General features: G+C 49.9%; 1 protein-coding gene across 2 annotated transcripts; it reads left to right on the top strand.

The window, feature by feature from the left end:
- Nucleotides 1-4,258: 4,258 nt before the first annotated feature.
- Nucleotides 4,259-20,466, top strand: LOC116954983 (digestive cysteine proteinase 2-like). Of its 2 annotated transcripts, none has more exons than XM_032975887.2 (8): nt 4,259-4,378; nt 9,546-9,721; nt 11,319-11,441; nt 12,342-12,539; nt 14,240-14,467; nt 15,538-15,706; nt 17,794-17,905; nt 19,207-20,466. In XM_032975887.2, coding segments are annotated over exons 1-8 (1,107 nt in total). In that variant the 5' UTR covers nt 4,259-4,377; the 3' UTR covers nt 19,307-20,466. The 2 variants fall into 2 exon arrangements, with proteins under 2 accessions (XP_032831778.2, XP_032831775.2); XM_032975884.2 differs by lacking the exon at nt 4,259-4,378 and adding an exon at nt 7,199-7,226.
- The last annotated feature ends 337 nt before the right edge of the window (nt 20,467-20,803 follow it).

Here is a 20,803-nt window from a genome sequence, read left to right as displayed (position 1 = left end):
TGTCTTGGTGTGGCTCTGGGACTGTTTTTTTGTTTCCTGCCCTGTCCAAGATTGCATTTATTGTTGAAACATCGGCAGGCATTTATATGCACTTATGCAAAGTGTACTTCAGTACTTTATTTGTATTTTTATTCAGTGACTTGTGTTTGGACTGTTTGTTGTTGCAACTTTCTGACCCGCCCCGACTGGACATCTGTAAAAAAGAAAGAGCTTCATAACTTATCAGATTCTTCCAGTCTACATACAGATTCTGATCCTGGATTCACTCACATCCCATACATTTGTGGCAGTGTTGAAAGTGTTTTTTTTAATGATCCAGTATGCAAAGAAATGTATCTGACAACATACATACACACATACATACTATACTACATAATGTGATTCCATTGCACTTGATGTACACATTATAGGCTACGTAACGTCATCGTGCATTTAAAGAGACTTCTTCGTGTCGTACGGCTCACGTAGATGCAGAGCATCGACTACAATATTCTTTGGTTCTTTCGGTAAAGTCATGTAGATAGAAAAAAATAATAATGAAAATAGAGTGATTAAAAATACCACGACGTTTTGATTGCAACACAAGCGGTCGTCATCAGGTTAAGGCGTTAGCCTCTAAAGGCAAACTGTTTATAAAGGTTTGGAGATGGGCGTAGCCCAAGTGTGTCAGTAGAACCAGGACCAGCTGCTGACATATTTGAGCTACGCCCATCTCCAAACCTTTATCAACAGTTAGCCTTTAGATGCTAACCCCTTAACCTGATGACGGCCGCTTGTGTTGCGATCGAAACGTAATTTTTATTCACTCTATTTTCATTATTATTATTATTTCTATCGACGTGACTTTACCGACAGAACCTAAGAATATCAATTCCTGCAGTCACAAAAGTTTTAAGTCAAAATCGACTACAATTTGACATTCCGGTGGTCAAACCCAGACCACAGCGTCAGGGGCCAGCGGAGTAGCGGATCGCCGCCGCTGTGATGTCGCCTTCGTATTTGTGGATCGGGCCATTGCGTCGTTACACGTTGCACTACGGTCTGTTCTGGAGGACCACAGTCGCACACCACTACTGCTGGAGAGTTTTTAATTTTCCATCTGCGCATCATCAGGGTGTCCGCATCTGCTGCTGCCACGGTTTGTGTAGCGGATGCGGTTTAGGGTGGACCTTAATCAGCTTCGCGGAAGATCAAACCCCAGGGATCTGCATTGACTCTTGCACTGTAACGGGGCAACGCTGTAACCCTTAACATCACGGTGGCTAGGAGATGTTAACTACCTCGCCTGGTATACAGGAGGTCGTGGGTTCGATCCCGACCCTGACGCCTGCTGCTGTATATTTGGAGTTTGCGGTGTCTCTCTCTCTCTCCCTGTGGTCACGTGGATTTTTCTCCGGGTCCTTCGGTTTTTCCCTCCACATTTAGAACCAACATCACGTGTTTCGAGTATTTGGCTGCTATAAATTCCCACATGCTCACAAGCCACTTCGTTGAGCTATCATTTGTGGCCAGGTCGCTTCTGAAAAAAAAGAGCCATATAGCTCAGTGGGCCTTCCTTACCCGCAAAAAAAAATCATAGTTCATTCCTCGCTCACATCGCATCTGGCGGAAGGGCGTCTACGAGAGGGTAGAGTGCCCCTCTGGAGGGTAATGGGCCTACTCTTCCACGCAGGCCAGACGTCTTGGAAGAGGACGGCAGTGTCCACGTTTAACCCCACCGCACGAGACCTGTCGATCGACTCACTCGGCTCTACCCATGTGTAGCGACTAACTCGGAGACAGACTTGGAGGCACTTCTTTTATTGAACGAGGACCATCGGGATAATACACACACCCTACGTGGGTGACCACTCTATACACAACTCTAACCGTCTAACACTGACGGCGCTCAACGGAGACAGCCAACAACCATCTAGCAGCGCAATGTCGAGTGAAGACGGCATCGGTGATGGCGACGACGAGATTGGTAATGGCGATCTTGAGCAGCACGACGGGGATCCCACTTCCAGCAACATCCACGGAGTCCCACACAGAGGGGGGGGGCCCTCTTATACTCCCAGCGTGGCCTAGCTCCGCCCCCGGGCCACGCCCCCTCTCTGGAACCTACTAGCAGGGTTCCCGAGGATTCCCGATGGGCCCCCCTCTGTGACCTTTCCCCCCTAGATGTCCCCCTCCCGTGTCTATCGTGGCCTGCTGAAGTCAGCACTGCCGTACACCGCAGATCCCCTTTACCGCCAGCAGCCAGCGCTATGCCACTGCACATGTGTACAGAGTGCTTCAAAAAGATGTTAACGCTTCTGAGAATTTGCAACGATGCCACAAAGAAATGTGCCTCTGGGCTCTGGACAAGGCCGTAATTATGATATGTATTTGGGGGTGGGGGACACACATCCCCTCCAATATATTGCTATAAGAATAATTGCTATGCTATGTAAATAAAAACAACAATTTGCTAAACCTTGGCCACAATATCTGGACTTGTCTTCATGCAACAATGCATAGATTTCTGTTTATATGATTGTGGTTATGGTTGTACTTTATTAATCCCTAATCTCTGTCATTACATACAATGAAACAATATAAGGTAAAAAAAGGTAAAACAGAGGAATGTAGAACAATACACACTCTTAGACATTATTGTAAAAAAAAAGTCCATCCCATGTGTTAGAGAATTTATAAATATTTTAGGCAGGAAATTCGTTTTCAAATTTAGATTTTTTTTTTTCTGGGTTGGGACACCCCCAGACCCCCTGGAATATTTGGTCCCCCCCAATGTTGACTCCATGGCTACGGCCTTGGCTCTGAAGACCACCCAGAGAAGATTCCGGGCCACGTGTTGACAATGATGGCGAACAAGTGGGAGACTCTTTGACTTTGTGAAGCTATTAACATACATTTGTTATCATGTTACTGTGTATTAACCTTTCTTCTTCCCGTTAAAAACAATAGTCCCATGTAAGTTTTAACTTTTTTTTAAGCACCCTGTGCTGCTGGGGTTGGTCTGGGGGTGAGAGGGGAAGATTTAAAAACAAATTTGCACCATTTTTTGAATTGTAATAAATATAAGAATCAAACGAATCTCTCCCGTCTCCGTCGTGCCTGTATCTCTCTCTTCTCTCAATCGACAACCCTTGGATTGCATCTCGAAAGGTTCACATCTGTCCTGCTACTCCATCACCCTTCCGTTATCTAACAACTCGTTGTCTGCATGTCTCTCATCTCGCTGCCTCGCTGTCTGTCGTCTGCTGTTGCTGTTCTGCTTCTTTACCCAGGAAAGCCTCACTTTCAGGAGGGTCGTGGCATTTGTATTTTCATAGGAAGGGGCACTCCCGATCAGCACGTTTGGCTACGTGCGGTGCAAAAGAAGTTAAACATTCGTGCATGTGTACACATCGTACACACGTACACAGTACACGCACCGCAGTAGACACATCGTACAGACACGCAGTACGTACAAACAGTACGCACCCACGATCAGCACGGTTGGCAACGTACCGTGCAAAATAAGTTCAACATACGTGCATACAAAAAAAACCCCCTGTAAACTATTCGTAATCGATGTCCATATTGCAACCGGGTCATTCACGGGCGTTATTTTTTCAAACGTGGCCCGTAATTTGTTTAAGAGGTCAAAAAAATACGCAGAGCGCAAGTGTTAACCAGGGGCGGCCGCTCGATTCGAACCACCAACCTTTTGCAAACGAGCGGTGGGATCTGCCACCGCTTGGCCAAGTCACCGCCCCCGATATCCATAGACGATCTGTCAACTCATTCGGAGTTTAGCCCCCCCCCCCCCCTCCAATATGCCAGCACCACCGCTGTCAACAACAACGACAACAATGACAACAACAGACGGCTGCCACAGGTCCAATTTTTGTGCTTTGTTTTAACCCGGCGAGAACTCAAGAAGCCAGGGCGAGCGTCACTTGCCAAGAGGGCGATGAAAAAATTGAAGTAAAGCAACGAGGCTCCCCCCCCCCCCCCAAAAAAAAAAAAAAGGACACAAATTCCCGAACCGTTCCAACTCTTCGCAGACCCCGGCCCAGGTCACGCTTTCACAAGGAGCACAGCGGTTGAAGATAAGGCAGGAGACTTCACTCTTCCCCGTGACGGCAGCCGCAGGTTCTCATAAACACTTCACCTTTTTGTGGTTATTATATATTTTTTTGGCAGGACGGGGGGTGGGGGGCTGGGCTGGGGTGGGGTGGGGGGCGGTGGTGGTGGTGGTGGGGGTACAGAGATATTTGCCAACACATCGAGTTAGTTCAGCTGACTGTCTGCGATTCTGGCCGTGTATAAAAAGAGGAGGCGACCCGATCGCTTGAGACATCACGGACAAGGTCCCCCTCCCAACTTGGTCGGTGCATCTCGCTTGCAAGTAAGGGCCTCTTGCATTCATCCGTAACGCGATTGATTCCGCGAGCATCACACCACTGAGGCTTCCACGGTGGTGGCAGCGATGCGTTCAGGTACTAGTTGGCACATGGTGGCAGCAATGCGTTCAGGTGCTAGTTGGCACATGGTGGCAGCAATGCGTTCAGGTGCTAGTTGGCACATGGTGGCAGCAATGCATTCAGGTGATAGTTGCCACATGGTGGCAGCAATGTGTTCAGGCGATAGTTGGCACATGGTGGCAGCAATGTGTTCAGGTGCTAGTTGGCACATGGTGGCAGCAATGTGTTCAGGTGCGAGTTGGCACATGGTGGCGGCGATGCGTTCAGGTTCTAGTTGGAACATGGTGGCAGCAATGCGTTCAGGTGCTAGTTGGCACATGGTGGCAGCAATGCGTTCAGGTGATAGTTGGCACATGGTGGCAGCAATGTGTTCAGGTGCTAGCTGGCACATGGTGGCAGCAATGCGTTCAGGTGATAGTTGGCACATGGTGGCAGCAATGTGTTCAGGTTCTAGTTGGCACATGGTGGCAGCAATGTGTTCAGGTTCTAGTTGGCACATGGTGGCAGCAATGCGTTCAGGTGCTAGTTGGCACATGGTGGCAGCAATGCGTTCAGGTTCTAGTTGGCACATGGTGGCAGCAATGTCTTCAGGTGATAATTGGCACATGGTGGCAGCAATGTGTTCAGGTTCTAGTTGGCACATGGTGGCAGCAATGCGTTCAGGTTCTAGTTGGCACATGGTGGCAGCAATGTGTTCAGGTTCTAGTTGGCACATGGTGGCAGCAATGTGTTCAGGCGATAGTTGGCACATGGTGGCAGCAATGTGTTCAGGTGCTAGTTGGCACATGGTGGCAGCAATGTGTTCAGGTGCGAGTTGGCACATGGTGGCGGCGATGCGTTCAGGTTCTAGTTGGAACATGGTGGCAGCAATGCGTTCAGGTGCTAGTTGGCACATGGTGGCAGCAATGCGTTCAGGTGATAGTTGGCACATGGTGGCAGCAATGTGTTCAGGTGCTAGCTGGCACATGGTGGCAGCAATGCGTTCAGGTGATAGTTGGCACATGGTGGCAGCAATGTGTTCAGGTTCTAGTTGGCACATGGTGGCAGCAATGTGTTCAGGTTCTAGTTGGCACATGGTGGCAGCAATGCGTTCAGGTGCTAGTTGGCACATGGTGGCAGCAATGCGTTCAGGTTCTAGTTGGCACATGGTGGCAGCAATGTCTTCAGGTGATAGTTGGCACATGGTGGCAGCAATGTGTTCAGGTTCTAGTTGGCACATGGTGGCAGCAATGCGTTCAGGTTCTAGTTGGCACATGGTGGCAGCAATGTGTTCAGGTTCTAGTTGGCACATGGTGGCAGCAATGCGTTCAGGTGCTAGTTGGCACATGGTGGCAGCAATGCGTTCAGGTTCTAGTTGGCACATGGTGGCAGCAATGTGTTCAGGTGATAGTTGGCACATGGTGGCAGCAATGCGTTCAGGTTCTAGTTGGCACATGGTGGCAGCAATGTGTTCAGGTGATAGTTGGCACATGGTGGCAGCAATGCGTTCAGGCGCTAGTTGGCACATGGTGGCAGCAATGCGTTCAGGTGCTAGTTGGCACATGGTGGCAGCAATGTGTTCAGGTGCTAGTTGGCACATGGTGGCAGCGATGCGTTCAGGTTCTAGTTGGCACATGGTGGCAGCAATGTGTTCAGGTACTAGTTGGCACATGGTGGCAGCAATGCGTTCAGGTACTAGTTGGCACATGGTGGCAGCAATGTGTTCAGGTGCTAGTTGGCACATGGTGGCAGCGATGTGTTCAGGTGCTAGTTGGCACATGGTGGCAGCAATGTGTTCAGGTGATAGTTGGCACATGGTGGCAGCAATGCGTTCAGGTGCGAGTTGGCACATGGTGGCAGCAATGTGTTCAGGTTCTAGTTAGCACATGATGGCAGCAATGCGTTCAGGCGCTAGTTGGCACATGGTGGCAGCAATGCGTTCAGGTACTAGTTGGCACATGGTGGCAGCAATGCGTTCAGGTGCTAGTTGGCACATGGTGGCAGCAATGTGTTCAGGTTCTAGTTGGCACATGGTGGCAGCAATGTGTTCAGGTTCTAGTTGGCACATGGTGGCAGCAATGTGTTCAGGTACTAGTTGGCACATGGTTGCAGCAATGCGTTCAGGTGCGAGTTGGCACTTGGTGGCAGCAATGTGTTCAGGTGATAATTGGCACATGGTGGCAGCAATGTGTTCAGGTGCTAGTTGGCACATGGTGGCAGCAATGTGTTCAGGTGATAGTTGACACATGGTGGCAGCAATGTGTTCAGGTGCTAGTTGGCACATGGTGGCAGCAATGTGTTCAGGTGCTAGTTGGCACATGGTGGCAGCGATGCGTTCAGGTGATAGTTGGCACATGGTGGTAGCAATGTGTTCAAGTAATAGTTGGCAATGTTGAAGTCTGCTGGCCTCGACGGGTCTTCATCAGTGAGGAAGAGTTTGTGTCGTGTTGCTATTCCTTCTCCGTTGAAGGAGCGCAGACCGCAGTGCGGTTTGCTGGATGGCCCACAGATTGGCTTGCATGGCCACCACCACACTACTGTGGCTTGTGGCTTGTCTTTAATGCATCTATATGGGTCTTTATAGGTCTCTATGGGCCTTTACGCGTCTCTGTGGGTTTGCTACAAGGTCCATAGTTTGGCTTTGCATCGCCACCATCTCACTCCAGTGGCTTGTGGCTTATATTTTCCGTTCATGAAGGAGACGCGCGCATCAGCCTGCTATCGATGTTCTGATGATGCGAGTGATGGTTCCTCCACCGCGTCGTTGAGGAAGAATGTCAATGCCCGGAACAGGTGCGATCATAATAATAGGGGTTTTCCCCTTTTTTCTGGCAACAAAACTGAAACCTTTTTACAAGGATTCATTTCTGCATTAACCACAATACCTGCAGTCAAAATGCAAACAAAAAAACATACTATGATAATATATGATGCATTGTTCTTGAAACTGATTGGTCCACACCAAGGGACGGCGTTCTTTTGAGCCTCGACCCAATTGGTGCTCGACCAGATGACGCCAAAAGGCGTACAGTTCAAAGACAATCCACTATCAAAGTAATGAGGGCTCGGGGTGAGCATCTACATCATCAGACCTCCTTTGCCAGGACCAATATGTAATAATAGGGTTTTTCCCCCTTTTTTCTGGCAACAAAACTGAAACCTTTTTACGAGGATTCATGTCTGCATTAACCACAATACCTGCAGTCAAAATGCAAACAAAAACATACTATGGCAATATATGCCTTGTCCTTGAAACTGATTGGTGGTTCACACCAAGGGACAGCTTTCTTTTGAGCTTCGACCCAATTGATGCTCGACCAGATGACGCCAAAAGGCGTACCCTATTATTACATTTCGGTACTGGCAAAGGAGGTCTAATGAGGTGCGATCATGATGATGTTTAGGGTCCCGAATGAGGTGGCATTGCTCCACTCTACTCGTCAGTGGCTTTATACTGGTAGGAACGAAGTTGTAAACTGAGTGTACCAGCCTGCAATAGATTCATGTGTCCGTCCGTCCGTCCCCTTTCAATACTTTAACGAAGTGAAAAATTCCAATGTTCCTACCAGCCCACCCTGCAGGGACCTGTTTTTTACTTTCCCGCATCCGGGCGAGATTCTAGGATGGTGACAGCAGCAGCAGCGGCAGCAGCAGCAGCAGCGTGATCCCAGGGGATTGCGTGGTGGGGTCGTTGATGAGAGTTCCCTTGGCGCCCTCTCCCGATACAGAACGGACAAACTAAGAAGAAGAAGAAGAAGAAGAAAAGAAACAGCCAAAAGCGACTTCCTGCTCAAATGAGCATTGGCAGTTTGTTGCTCATCTCATATTTTTTATAGCCCTCCAATGCCGGTGGTGGAAATTCTGCATTCCTATGGCAGGGGCGAGTCGTCCTGTGATCCTCGTTGAAAAGTGGTACCCATTCAAGCGGTACTGATTCCATGGGCTGAGGCAACACCTTAACCAGGTCTTGAACTCGCAACATTCCCGATCGAGAGCTGCCTTGTTGAGCCACCTACTGGGACATCTGCGAGCCTGGTGGGGACATCTGTGATAAAGAGCTTCACCGCTCATCGGATTCGCCCGGTCCAAAAAAAGATTCTGATTCACGTTGGCCGAACTGACAGAGAGCAAACAAAGATCCCCCGTGGAGCCTTACCAGTCTGTTGGGGCAAGTGCTCTTAGCGAGTAGCACCTATGAAGGCCCGCATGGCACACGAGGGGGTGAGTGGCCAACACCACGCCCGGCCGCCTTTGTCTCCCTAGTCGCGATGTTTACAAACCGCACCAGGTACTCATTTGAGGCTGATTCGACCTAGGGGAGGAGGCCCAGGTTCAGGTTCAGATAATCGTCATTGGTGTTGAACAGACAGTACCAGTCAACACCTTATCAGTGCCCTACCTTATTACAGACCAATTCAGACCTTATTGGTGACCCCGTGCCCCTTATAAATCTCAACTTTCATCCTACAAAGGGGCCGTCCATAAATGACGTCACGCACCTAGGGGGGGAGGGGGGGTCAGACATTTGTGACGATGTGTGACGAGGGGGAGGGGAAGTTGAGAAATGTGACGTCACATCAAAATGTGCAAATTTAAATTAATATAGAATTGTTAATACAACACTAATTGGTATAACAACACATTGTATAACAACACATTGTTATAACAACACACACCATCAGAGTGCAGCGCCACATTAAATACGCACTACAATGACAATAGTTTAAAGCGATTTGAAGCATGTTTTATTTTAAAAATGGAAATATGGTTTTGGAGGGGGGGGGCAGAGCTTTGTGACGTCATATTTGAGGGGGGGTCTGACTTTTTGTGACGCCGTGTGACGAGGGGGGGGGGGGTCAAAAATCGTCCAAAATCGCGTGACGTCATTTATGGACGGCCCCCAAAGTTACCATCATAAGGGAGAAGCATAAAAAATTGAAAAACACTTTTTTTAAAACTCAATTTCCTTCGTACAAGAACACGGATAAACCGTACGGGTTGACAGCTGTGAGACTCACACACACACACAACGACTCTCAGTCTCAAATTGTAAGGTGCTGGTGAAGGTGGTGCTCAGCTGTTCGCCCCCCCCACACACCCCACCCCTCACAGTGGCGAATCAGAGGACCACTGTGGCTCCGCCCCTCCTCCTCCTCCTCATCCCCCTCGTCGTCGTCATGGTCACCGTTACCGTGGCGACGCCGGCAGGCCCGGAGCAGCGGGGAGACCCTCACCTGCAGCCGCACTGGGAGGCCTGGAAGAGCCGCTACGACAAGGCCTACGACGAGGTGTGACAAGCGGGGATTTAAGTTGCGGTGGTGGTTCAACTTAGAACGCCGCCGCAGTGGCTCGGAGATGTTAACTACCTCGCCTGGTACACAGGAGGTCGTGGGTTCGATCCCAACCATGACGCATGCTGCTGTATATTTGGAGTTTGCGTCTCTCTGTCCCCCCGTGGAGAGATGTTAACTACCTCGCCTGGTACACAGGAGGTCGTGGGTTCGATCCCAATCATGACGCATGCTGTATATCTGGAGTTTGCGTGTCTCTCCGTGGTGGGATATGAACTACCTCGCCTGGTACACAGGAGGTCGTGGGTTCGATCCCGACCCTCATACATGATGTTTTTCTGGAGTTTGTGTCTCTCTCCGTGGTGAGATGTTAACTACCTCGCCTGGTACACAGGAGGTCGTGGGTTCGATCCCGACCCTCATAGTTGATGTTTTCTGGAGTTTGTGTCTCTCTCCGTGGTGAGATGTTAACTACCTCGCCTCGTACACAGGAGGTCGTGGGTTCGATCCCAACCATGACGCATGCTGCTGTATATTTGGAGTTTGGGTCTCTCTGCCTCTCCGTGGTGGGATGTTAACTACCTCGCCTGGTACACAGGAGGTCGTGGGTTCGATCCCGACCCTAATACATGATGATATTCTGGAGTTTGCGTCTCTCTCCGTGGTGAGATGTTAACTACCTCGCCTGGTATACAGGAGGTTGTTAGTTCGATCCCGACCCTGACGATGCATGCTGTATATTTGGAGTTTGCGTGTCTCTCTCTCTCTCATCATCATCACGGTGGCTAGGAGATGTTAACTACCTCGCCTGGTACACAGGAGGTCGTGAGTTCGATCCCGACCCTGACGATGCATGCTGTATATTTGGAGTTTGCGTGTTCACCCTCCCCGTGGTCGCGTGGATTTTTCTCCGGGTGCTCCGGTTTTTTTTCCTGCAAATGTAGAATCACGCGTTTAGATTATTTGCCTGCTGCTATAAATGTCCGCGCAATAAGCCACTTCGTTGAGCTGTCATTTGTGATAGCCAGGTCGCTTCTGAAGAGGAGCTATACAACTCAGTTGGGCCCAACCTGGAAAAAAAATAAACATATTTTAGTTTTAAAATTGAATATATATTTTGTTTACATTCAACGAATGATAGGGAAGAGATCGTTTCCACATTTGCATGCTTTGTCTAATGATGCAGGGGTGGGGAACCTTTTTTCTGCCAAGGGCCATTTGGATATTTATATAGCATCATTCGCGGGCCGTACAAAATTATCAACTTAAAAATTTGCCCGTTATATTTGGTCAAACATTTAATTAACTCGCCCCTAATGTGATGGCTGGAACTGCTTCTCTTTGGCGAGGCGTGTGATGACGTTAGCTGGTATTGATGATGTTGCTGCTACTCGCAACTGCTTGTCCAGGTTTGCTCCTAGATTTATTGAATTTCGAGTCCCGCCTGCCAAGCCTTGGTAGAGGCCAGACCCAAATGATTTCGCGGGCCCTATACGGCCCGCGGGCCAGGACGTTCTAATGTGTCCGTGCGATTCTCCGCTGCCACTAGAGGCCGCTACACTCTCCACCCTCGTCTCCCCCTGGTGGTGCACAGGCCGAGGAGGGCCAGCGTCGCCTCGTGTGGGAGCACAACCTGAAGATGATCGATCGGCATAACCTGGAGGAGGCCCTCGGCAAGCACTCCTACACGCTGGCCATGAACCAGTTCGGGGACATGGTACGTGCGGCCGCGTCTGTGTCCGCATTGCTACACAAGTGCTGCATGGGCATCGTCGTCATCACGATCCATGGGCGGACAGCCCCGTATGTGTCCTCTGCACATTCTGTCAGTTGTCTCCACTTTCCTCTCTGCCTTGTGACAGTATGCTCAAGTGGTGCCACATCTTTCTGACACCAATCTCTCCTCTCTGTGCATAAGGTATGCAATTGTCATCATTAGCTTTGTTGTTTCATGCATACCTGTCTACCCCCTTTTTAGTGTCTGCCTTATTGCAGACCAATTCATACCTTATTGGTCACCCTGTGCCCTTATAAATTCCAACGTTCATCTTACAAAGTCCAATCACAAGGGAGTATTGAAACGGCTGTACGCCGTATGGGCAGTGCGGGATTATCTTAGTAGCAAAAGTAGCTACACATGTAGTAGTAGCTGCTACTACATGTGTAGTAGAAGCTACTACTACACATGTAGTAGTAGCTACTACTACATATGTAGTAGCTACGGGCCCCGCACTTTCAAGGGCACCCGCGCTAAATGCTTTCAAGCTATCAATTCCGGTTCAGTGATTCTGCACTTGCTCTATCACTATAGTACTATACCGCCTTCAACTATTATGAACGACTGGGTGTTTAAGGTTAGCGATTTGTCGTATTATCTGGCCGCATAGCAAATGAAAAAAAATACAATTACATTACTATGCGGGTAAAACATTTTTTTTACACGTGTTTGTTTTTTATTTAGGGCCCCATTATAACATATGCTACAGGTCCCGCACTAGCTTAGTCCGGCACTGTGTGTCGTGAAGCACACGCACGGTATACATGATATCTGTTTAACAGTGGGCGGTGACGATAACTTGGCTCCCTCGTCTTCTGCCCCATCCTCTCCCCATGGCAGTCGGAGGAAGAGTTCCAGCTGCAGATGGCGGCGATGGAGCCGCTGGCAGATGACGACGATGACGCGAGCGAGGAAGACAACGAGGTGAAGAAGTGGACAGAGTCGTTCATCAACGCTCCACTCGACGTGTCGCTGCCGAACGAGATCGACTGGCGCAATCGCGACGTCGTGACGCCCGTCAAAAACCAGAAGAAACCGGTATTCTTCCTTCATTCCATTTATTTGTTGAGCAAGAAACTCGCCCCCCCCCCCCCCCCCCCACTAAAGAGGGCATCGCAATACTTGACCGTATGAATCTTACCTATAAAATCAAGACGCATGTAAAAAATATATATATAAAAATGTGAGGACATACTCAAGGGATCAAGGGAAAGCTGAAAGGAAAAAAAAGAGTCTTGCAGAGTTTCCTGAACTGTTTGGCGTTCGGAGACAATCTGAGGGCCGGTGCATATGAGTTGCACATCTTAGGCGCTCGCTCCTTCGCTCACCCGCCCCCTCGCTCGCCCCGTCGCTCGCACTCGAAAGACTTGACCCCAAAATCGCGCAGTTCTTTAAACAAAAACAAAATTCTAATTTGTTTTTCACTTTTCCATGGATAGTGTCTTAAATCCCCCACTCAGCCTCTGTCCACCGAACAGCGTGTGGCATGGGTGTGGTTACTTCTGGATACCTTCACATCATCCAAGACGTCTGGCCAGTGTGGAAGAGTAGGCCAAGGCATTTTCTAGAGCTCTCTCTAGTGGAGGACCATTCCACCAGCAGTGGCGTGAACAAGAAATTGTGGGGCTCCACCTTTTACCTTTTACCCTGTGAGAGTGGTTTTCATGGGGATGTACCCAGAGTTTCATTTTTCACTGAATATTTCCCAGGCTACGGGTATACTGGAGTAGTCGGCACGTCGCCAGTAGCTACAGCTCTATATTTGGAGAGGTATACTGGATGTGGTGCCCAGGGCGCAGAAATATTTTCCGGGTCGCTGGCAGACTGGGAGGTGGCACATGTACACGCGTGTATGTTGAACTTCTTTCGCGCCATACGTAGCCAAACGCGCTAATCGTAGATGCGGGAGAAGGACGACCAACTAAGCACATAAAAGCAGTTCTACAGAAATTAGTTTTCAATCTAGGTAAAACAAACTACCACATGATTGGTAGCCACAGCCATAGCTGGAGAGACATACTGGATGTGGTGAGTCGTGTGCATAAATATGATTTTGTAGAAAGGGTCCCTTGTAATAATAATAATTACATTTATAACGCGCCAGATTTTGCAGGCAAGGCAATAACTCAGAGGCACGGAGCCAAGCTCTGAGCTGCTCGGAAGCCTGACCCAACACAGATAGAGGCCTTTAGATCTCTCTTGAAAGTAGCAGTGCATTTAACGTTGCCGATGTGCAAAGGGGTCGAGAGTTCCACTCCGAGGGGGCGACAGCAGAGAGCCGACGTGAGGCTGTAACAGTTCGGGAACCGGAAAAGGGGCATATGACCAGCTTGAGAGGTTTCACTGGATGTGGTGACTCGAAATTCAGTTCCACGCGCACACACACACACACCGGTCTCTTCTCTGGGGATCACCACTCTGCCGTCACTGTAATAACTTAGACATTATTGAGGTCGAAACGATTCAAATGCGAATATACGTCATTGATTTTTAAGAAAATTTGGTTTAATTTAATTACATTGTTCATATATTGTTTATTAACTCTTGCAGCCGTGTGTCTCAAAGCTGGCAGAGTCACCCTCTCAAAAAAAATTGCACGGATAACAATGTGGGGTTATTTTACTCGGGATAACAAACAATTTCGGAAAACCTCCACACCTTTCCCGTGCCGCCCGGTGACCCTCCCCGTGCCGTCGTCTCCCCTTCTCCGTACCCCCGGGGGGGGGGGCGTGGGGCAGAGGAACTGCTGGGCCTCGTGGGCCTTCTCGGCCACGGGCGCGATGGAGAGCCACTGGAAGATCAAGCGGAGCGGCGAGCTGCTGGAGCTCAGCGAGCAGCAGCTCATCGACTGCTCGCGCCCGTACGGCGCGCGCGGCTGCCGCAAAGGCTCGGCGAGCATGGGGTTCGTCGCTGTGCAGCAGATGCAGGGCATCAACACGGAGGAGAGCTACCCGTACGAGGGCAGGGTACGTGCCGGGGTAGCAGAGGTGGCGGCAGCAGCGTGGCATGGTTGTTGGCTACGTACGGTGGGAAAGAAGTTCAACATACAAACGTACAACGTAGTGCACACGGCACACGAATGCAGCACACGCACCACAGTACACACAACACCGCATACAGAATACACAGTACGTACAAACAGTACGCGCCTCCGATCAGCACGGTTGGCCACGCACAGTGCGAATGAAGTTCAACATACATACTGCACATAGACTAACACTGCCCATGGACTCAACACTGCACCTCCCATCAGCACGGTTTGCTACGTACGGTGCGAAAGAAGTCCAACATACATACTGCACATAGACTATCACTGCCCATGGACTCAACACTGCACCTCCCATCAGCACGGTTTGCTACGTACGGTGCGATAGAAGTTTAACATACATACATACTGCACATAGACTATCACTGCCCATGGACTCAACACTGCACCTCCCATCAGCACGGTTTGCTACGTACGGTGCGAAAGAAGTTTAACATACATACTGCACATAGACTATCACTGCCCATGGACTCAACACTGCACCTCCCATCAGCACGGTTTGCTACGTACGGTGCGAATGAAGTTCAACATACATACTGCACATAGACTAACACTGCCCATGGACTCAACACTGCACCTCCCATCAGCACGGTTTGCTACGTACGGTGCGAAAGAAGTTCAACGTACGTACATGCATGGGCCCTGGGCAATCCCGCGGCGTGACCTTGGTTAAAAGGGGGGGAAGTGAGGGGGGGTGGTGGGGCACGAGACACAAGTTGATGTTCAACAAACTCTACACGAGTGTTAAACGCTCAATCGGAATGAGGAGGGAGTGAGTGACAACGCGATTTGCTTTCGTCGACCCCGCATTCTGCTCTGGCTCTCACCCCCGTGCTCCCCCACCCCTGTATGTGGACATAGCTGCGATGCCCATTTATTGTAATGATTTTGCCCATTGATTGTAATGATTTTGCCCATTGATTGTAATGATTTTGCCCACGTCATTTACATCGCGTTTGATTCCCCGCCCGCCCGCCCGCCCGCCCGCAGGACAACATTGCGTGTCGCTTCAACATCAGCCAGCGTTCCCCGGTGAGGGTCTCCGGCTACAAGAGGATCCCCAGCGGCAGCGAGGCCCACCTGCAGGCCGCCTTGGCCACCGAGGGGCCAGTGGCGGTGGCAATCGACGCGCGGCACATCAAGATCTTCTACAGTTCCGGTCCGTACAAGCCCCATCCGCAACCACGATTCCCACAAGATCCTCCTTCCGCCTGCACGCCGTCCCATCTCCCCATCTCTCTCCCTCCCGATGTCCCCCAATCTCTCGCGCAGGGGAAACTGCGCAACAGCTGCGCCCTGGATGTTGAGCAAGCTGTGCCCTTAGGGGCCGTCCATAAATGACGTCACGCGATTTTGGACGATTTTTGACCCCCCCCCCTCTCCTCTCCTCGTCACACGGCGTCACAAAAAGTCAGACCCCCCCCCCTCTCAAATATGACGTCACAAAGCTCTGCCCCCCCCCCCCCAAAACCATATTTCCATTTTGAAAATAAAACATGCTTCAAATCGCTTTAAACTATTGTCACTGTAGTGCGTATTTAATGTGGCGCTGCACTCTGATGTTGTCGGAGTGTTGTTATAACAATTAGTGTTGTTAGAACAATTCTATATTTATTTAAAGTTGCACACATTGATGTGACGTCACATTTTTCAAACCCCCCTCGTCTCACATCGTCACAAATGTCTGACCCCCCCCCCCAGGTGCGTGACGTCATTTATGGACGGCCCCTTACTCGCCAAGGCAGTGGTTCTTAACCTTTATGGCAGCGTTGCACACCTTTGGTTCTCGGTCGTAAATAAAAAAAAAGTACAATGTTAATAACTGCATAGGGTTGGATGAAACAAGGAAAGTTTTTACTTATGTGCCCCGAGCTTAATTGACCTTATAAAAAAAAATCCGGCCATGTCTCGCACCCCCAGAAAGGGCGTCTCGCACCCCCCGGTAAAGAACCACTGGGCGAATGGTTCCCAGTGGTTATCTGCGCTCTGCGAGGCCCCGTTACGTTATGGGCGAATACAAAAAATAAAAAAATAAAACAGTTTATTTTTTATTTTACGAGGTAAGGCCCACTGAGCTATGTAGTTCGTATTCAGACGCGACGTGGCCGCAAATGCGAGCTAAACAAAGCGGCTTACCGCGTGCGAAAAATGTATAGCAGCAGGCGAATACGCTAAACGCGTGATGTTGATTTAACATGTGAAAGGAAAAACTGGCGGACCCGGAGAAAAATCCACTCGACCACGGGGAGAGCAACACGCAAACTCCAAATATACAGCAGCAGGCGTCAGGGTCGGGATCGAAACGACGACCTCCTTGCATACATGGCGAGGGAGTTAACATCTCGCGGCATGAGCGGTAGAGCGAGTGGCTCATCTCACCACCCTACCATCCTCGTGTGGATATGTTGGGGGTGTCCAGATACCCATGACACCCGCAGTGGGTGAACCCATGATCCCCAAAACCCACTCCGATTGCCCCCCGTGACCCCAAACCTCCCTTCCTCTCAACTCCAACCCCATACTTGCTCTCAACTCCCCCTGCTCTCTCTGATCCTCCCTGCTCTCAGCAAACCCACCCTTGTGTGGACGAGCGCCGGACAAAGGTTCTCGTGGGCCCTAGGCCCTTCTGCTTCGTAGGCCTTCAGTGATAACTTTCAAACAGTTTGTGGTGCTGCTGCTGCTGCCCCATGATACTACCGCCGCTGTCACTCCGCTTGTTTCACCCGTTGGTACTTACTTGGTCCAGCTGCTGGACAGACGTCGTTCCTGCTGACTGCGTTCATTATATAGTCTCTCCCTAACTCGATTGGGAGCTGCGCTGTGTGCCGCGGAGAAGCAGATTTCATTTAAAATTATTGGGGGGGAAAAAATTAAGCCTAAAAATATTACGAGCGAAAAATGTCTTCAGCTATTTTTGTTGACACTTGATTAGCATCATATCGGATGACGCAGCTTTAAAGGGATGCCTTTAATGTTCATCGACAACAAATTCAATGTTCTGGCAGGACGACCGCGTTGCGAGCGCCACGTTGCTTTACTTCGGTTTAATCTTAAACATGTGCTTGGCTGTTATTTTAGGTGTATTCAACAGTCGTACTCTATAACCAGGAGCTCTCACCTGGGTTTAAATCCATCCATTAGCTCACACGAGCGAATCAATGATTTGAATGAATGAACGAGCGAATGAACGAGCGAACGAATGAACGAGCGAGTGAGCGAGCGATGATTCCTGTGGTTCCCGTACAGGCATCTACTACAGCCGTTTTTGCCGCAAGAAAGCCAACAGGCTGCACCACTCCATGCTGGCCGTGGGATACGGCACGGAGGATGGCAAGGATTTCTGGCTGCTGAAGAACAGGTGAGGGGTGGCTGGGGGGTGAAAGGTGATGGGGTGGTGGTGAGGGGGGGGAGGAGTTGCGGGGGGTTAAGGGGGGGGTGAGGGGGGGTTAGGGAGGGGGGCAGCCACGACATAAGCGGGTGCAGTGTTGCAGTGGAAGTCACGTTATGTGTGAGGCGCTCGCCTCGTCACGCTGTAACAAGAAACAAAGAGGCGGATTTTGTTGTAGTGGTGGCTCGCCTCTGGCTCCGGCTCCGCCTCGGGCTCTAACGCGGCCTCGGCTCAGCTTTGAGCCGAATGAGTAGCTCAGCCGTGGCTCGGCTTCAGGCTCAGCTAGCGGAAATCCCGAACTTAGCTGGGAGCCTGGGACCTTGCCGGGTGTCGGCTAAAGTAAAGTATGAGGTGCCACGGTGGCGAGGAGATGTTCACTACCTGGTCTGGTATACAGGAGATCGTGGGTTCGATCCCGACCCTGACGCATGCTGTATATTTGATGTTTGCGTGTCTCTCTCTCTCATCACCACGGTGGCTAGGAGACGTTCACTACCTCGTCTGGTATACACGAGGCCGTGGATTCGATTCTGACCCTGACGCTTGCTGTATATTTGGAGTTTGCTTGTTCTCCCCGTGATCACGTGGATTTTTCTCCGGGTCATCCGGTTTTTCCCTCCACATTTAAGAACTAACACGCGTTTAGAGTATTTGCCTGCTATAAATTTCCACACGATGATAAGCCACTTGAGCTATCATTTGTGATAGCCAGGTCACTGAAAAAGAGCTACACAGCTCATTCGGAACTTAAACCTGGTGCAATAAAATAAATAAAGTAAGCGTATAGCTTTGGGTTGGCTCACTTGAGCCAGAGCCAAGCCGGAACCAGCTCTGACTCAGATTACGGCCCTAAGTTTTACTTAGTGCTGTGTTATTCCAAGTGTAAACCCCTCCGAGATTCTTTATTCCATTCCCAGTCACTTTGTTCCACTGTGTCACTCTCCACAATGTCTTATCCATGTCACAGCAGCAGTAGCAGGCGAGACTTGCCTTGGACACGACTTTTCACTTTGCTTGTATGAAGGTCCCTCTGTAAATTTATTACCAGCCCTCCTATGTCCCACATCCAGTATACGTCTCAACACTAATAGCTGTAGCTACGAGTCACGCGCCTACTACTCCAGCCTACCAATGACCCGGAGAACATATATATATTTTTTATGAGAAATTAATCCGTGCCTGTAACGAGCAAACGTAACCTAACATAGGAAGACCAAACACGATCGTGTATTGCAGACACGGTGCATGTTGTGTGTGTGTGTTGTGTGTAGCTGGGGCGCTGGGTGGGGAGAGCAAGGCTACATGAGGCTGGCGAGAAACAGAAACAACAACTGTGGTGTCGCCAGCGATGCCACTTACCCGATCGTGTGACCCAGCGAGCGGCCAGGCTGCTCGGCCTAGAGGCGCTCGAGCTCCAGTGCCCATCACCCCTCCGCCGCTACCACGTCCATCACGTCCATCACCTCCACGTCCATCACCTCCATGACCTCTACGTCCATCACCTCCACGTCCATCACCACCACGTCCATCACCTCCACGTACATCATCTCCACCACCTCCACCACCACGTCCATCACCACCTCGTCCCATCACCTCTACGTCCATCACCTCCACCACCTCCACCACCACGGCCATCACTTCTACCAACACGTCCATAAAAGTCTACGTCAATCACCCCCACCACCTCCACGTCCACCACCTCCAACACCATCGCCTTTTGCACCGATAACCACCATCGTCATCGCCAACATCTCCATCACCACCAACACTACTTCTGTCTGTACTAACATTACCACCACTACCAACACCATCATAGACACTGACAACACCACCACCGCTAAAAATACTACCACTACTACCACCACCAGACACATACCGACACTTCCGCCACGACTACCATCGACGCTACTGATACTTCCATAATCACCACAACCACCATTACCAACACAACCGCAGACGCGACTGAAACATCCATCGTCAGCACCACTTAACAAGCATCACCACCGCTTTAACTGACATAGCCACCACAACCTTCACCACTGCTGCCTTTGCCACCACCACTGCTAACACTACACTACTACCAACACCACCACAACCAAAATCATACCCACCAACACCACTTACATCAACACCTTCAGCACTACCAACACTATCATAGTCTTAACACCATCACCATCAGCACCGCTGCCATCGTCAACTACCACTGCAATGGCTGCCACAAACACTGTCGCAACTACTACTGCCCCCATCGCCACCAAAAGCACCACTGTCAGTTCGCTTTTTAGTGGGCCGTGAGGACTGGAGTTTCCGAATCATCGTCCGATCTTTGGGTCGGACATAACGCATTGCCACTCAGACATACTGAGGAGTTGACATTGGAGGCTGGTTGATCGGGACACGACAAGACAATATAATTGGGTTTAAACGTTGCGATATTTCTGAATTAAAATGCAGCAACAATTCTTGCTTGTGGTGTTTTGCCTATGTTTAGCTTTCCATTTTAATTTCCCAATAAAATATGTTGAACAGTTCATTTTTTTTGTTTGTGCTTTCTATTTGACTTAAATCACGATTGCCGAGCACAGGCCCAAAGACGCCAAACGGCCTGCAACAATTAGGACCCAATAGAAGTGGCCACAGTTGGAGTTACCTACGATTCGTTTCTCTGAATTAGGCACGGTTACAAATCACAACTTGGGGGGGGGGGAAAGAGACGACGGGAGGGAATAACAAAGGAGCGCGCTGCAATGGAAGAAGCCGACACAACAAGTGTTTTGACATACAGGACTACGAGCTGTACAGCATGGCGTGTGTGTGTGTGTGTCTCTGTTAGGTAATAAAACAAACTATAAACTTTAAATTTCGATT

The sequence above is a fragment of the Petromyzon marinus genome, chromosome 57, assembly GCF_048934315.1.
Source record: "Petromyzon marinus isolate PM22_M1 ecotype Great Lakes invasive population chromosome 57, UKy_Petmar_22M1.pri1.0, whole genome shotgun sequence".
Classification (NCBI taxonomy): domain Eukaryota; kingdom Metazoa; phylum Chordata; class Hyperoartia; order Petromyzontiformes; family Petromyzontidae; genus Petromyzon; species Petromyzon marinus.
This window is presented reverse-complemented; position numbering and strand designations above follow the sequence as displayed.

Excerpts from the sequence above, each read along its gene's own strand:
- LOC116954983 (XM_032975884.2), top strand. Across the intron at positions 11,442-12,341 it reads TGAACCAGTTCGGGGACATG|TCGGAGGAAGAGTTCCAGCT; the intron begins GTACGTGCGGCC and ends TCCCCATGGCAG. Across the intron at positions 12,540-14,239 it reads TCAAAAACCAGAAGAAACCG|AGGAACTGCTGGGCCTCGTG; the intron begins GTATTCTTCCTT and ends GGCGTGGGGCAG.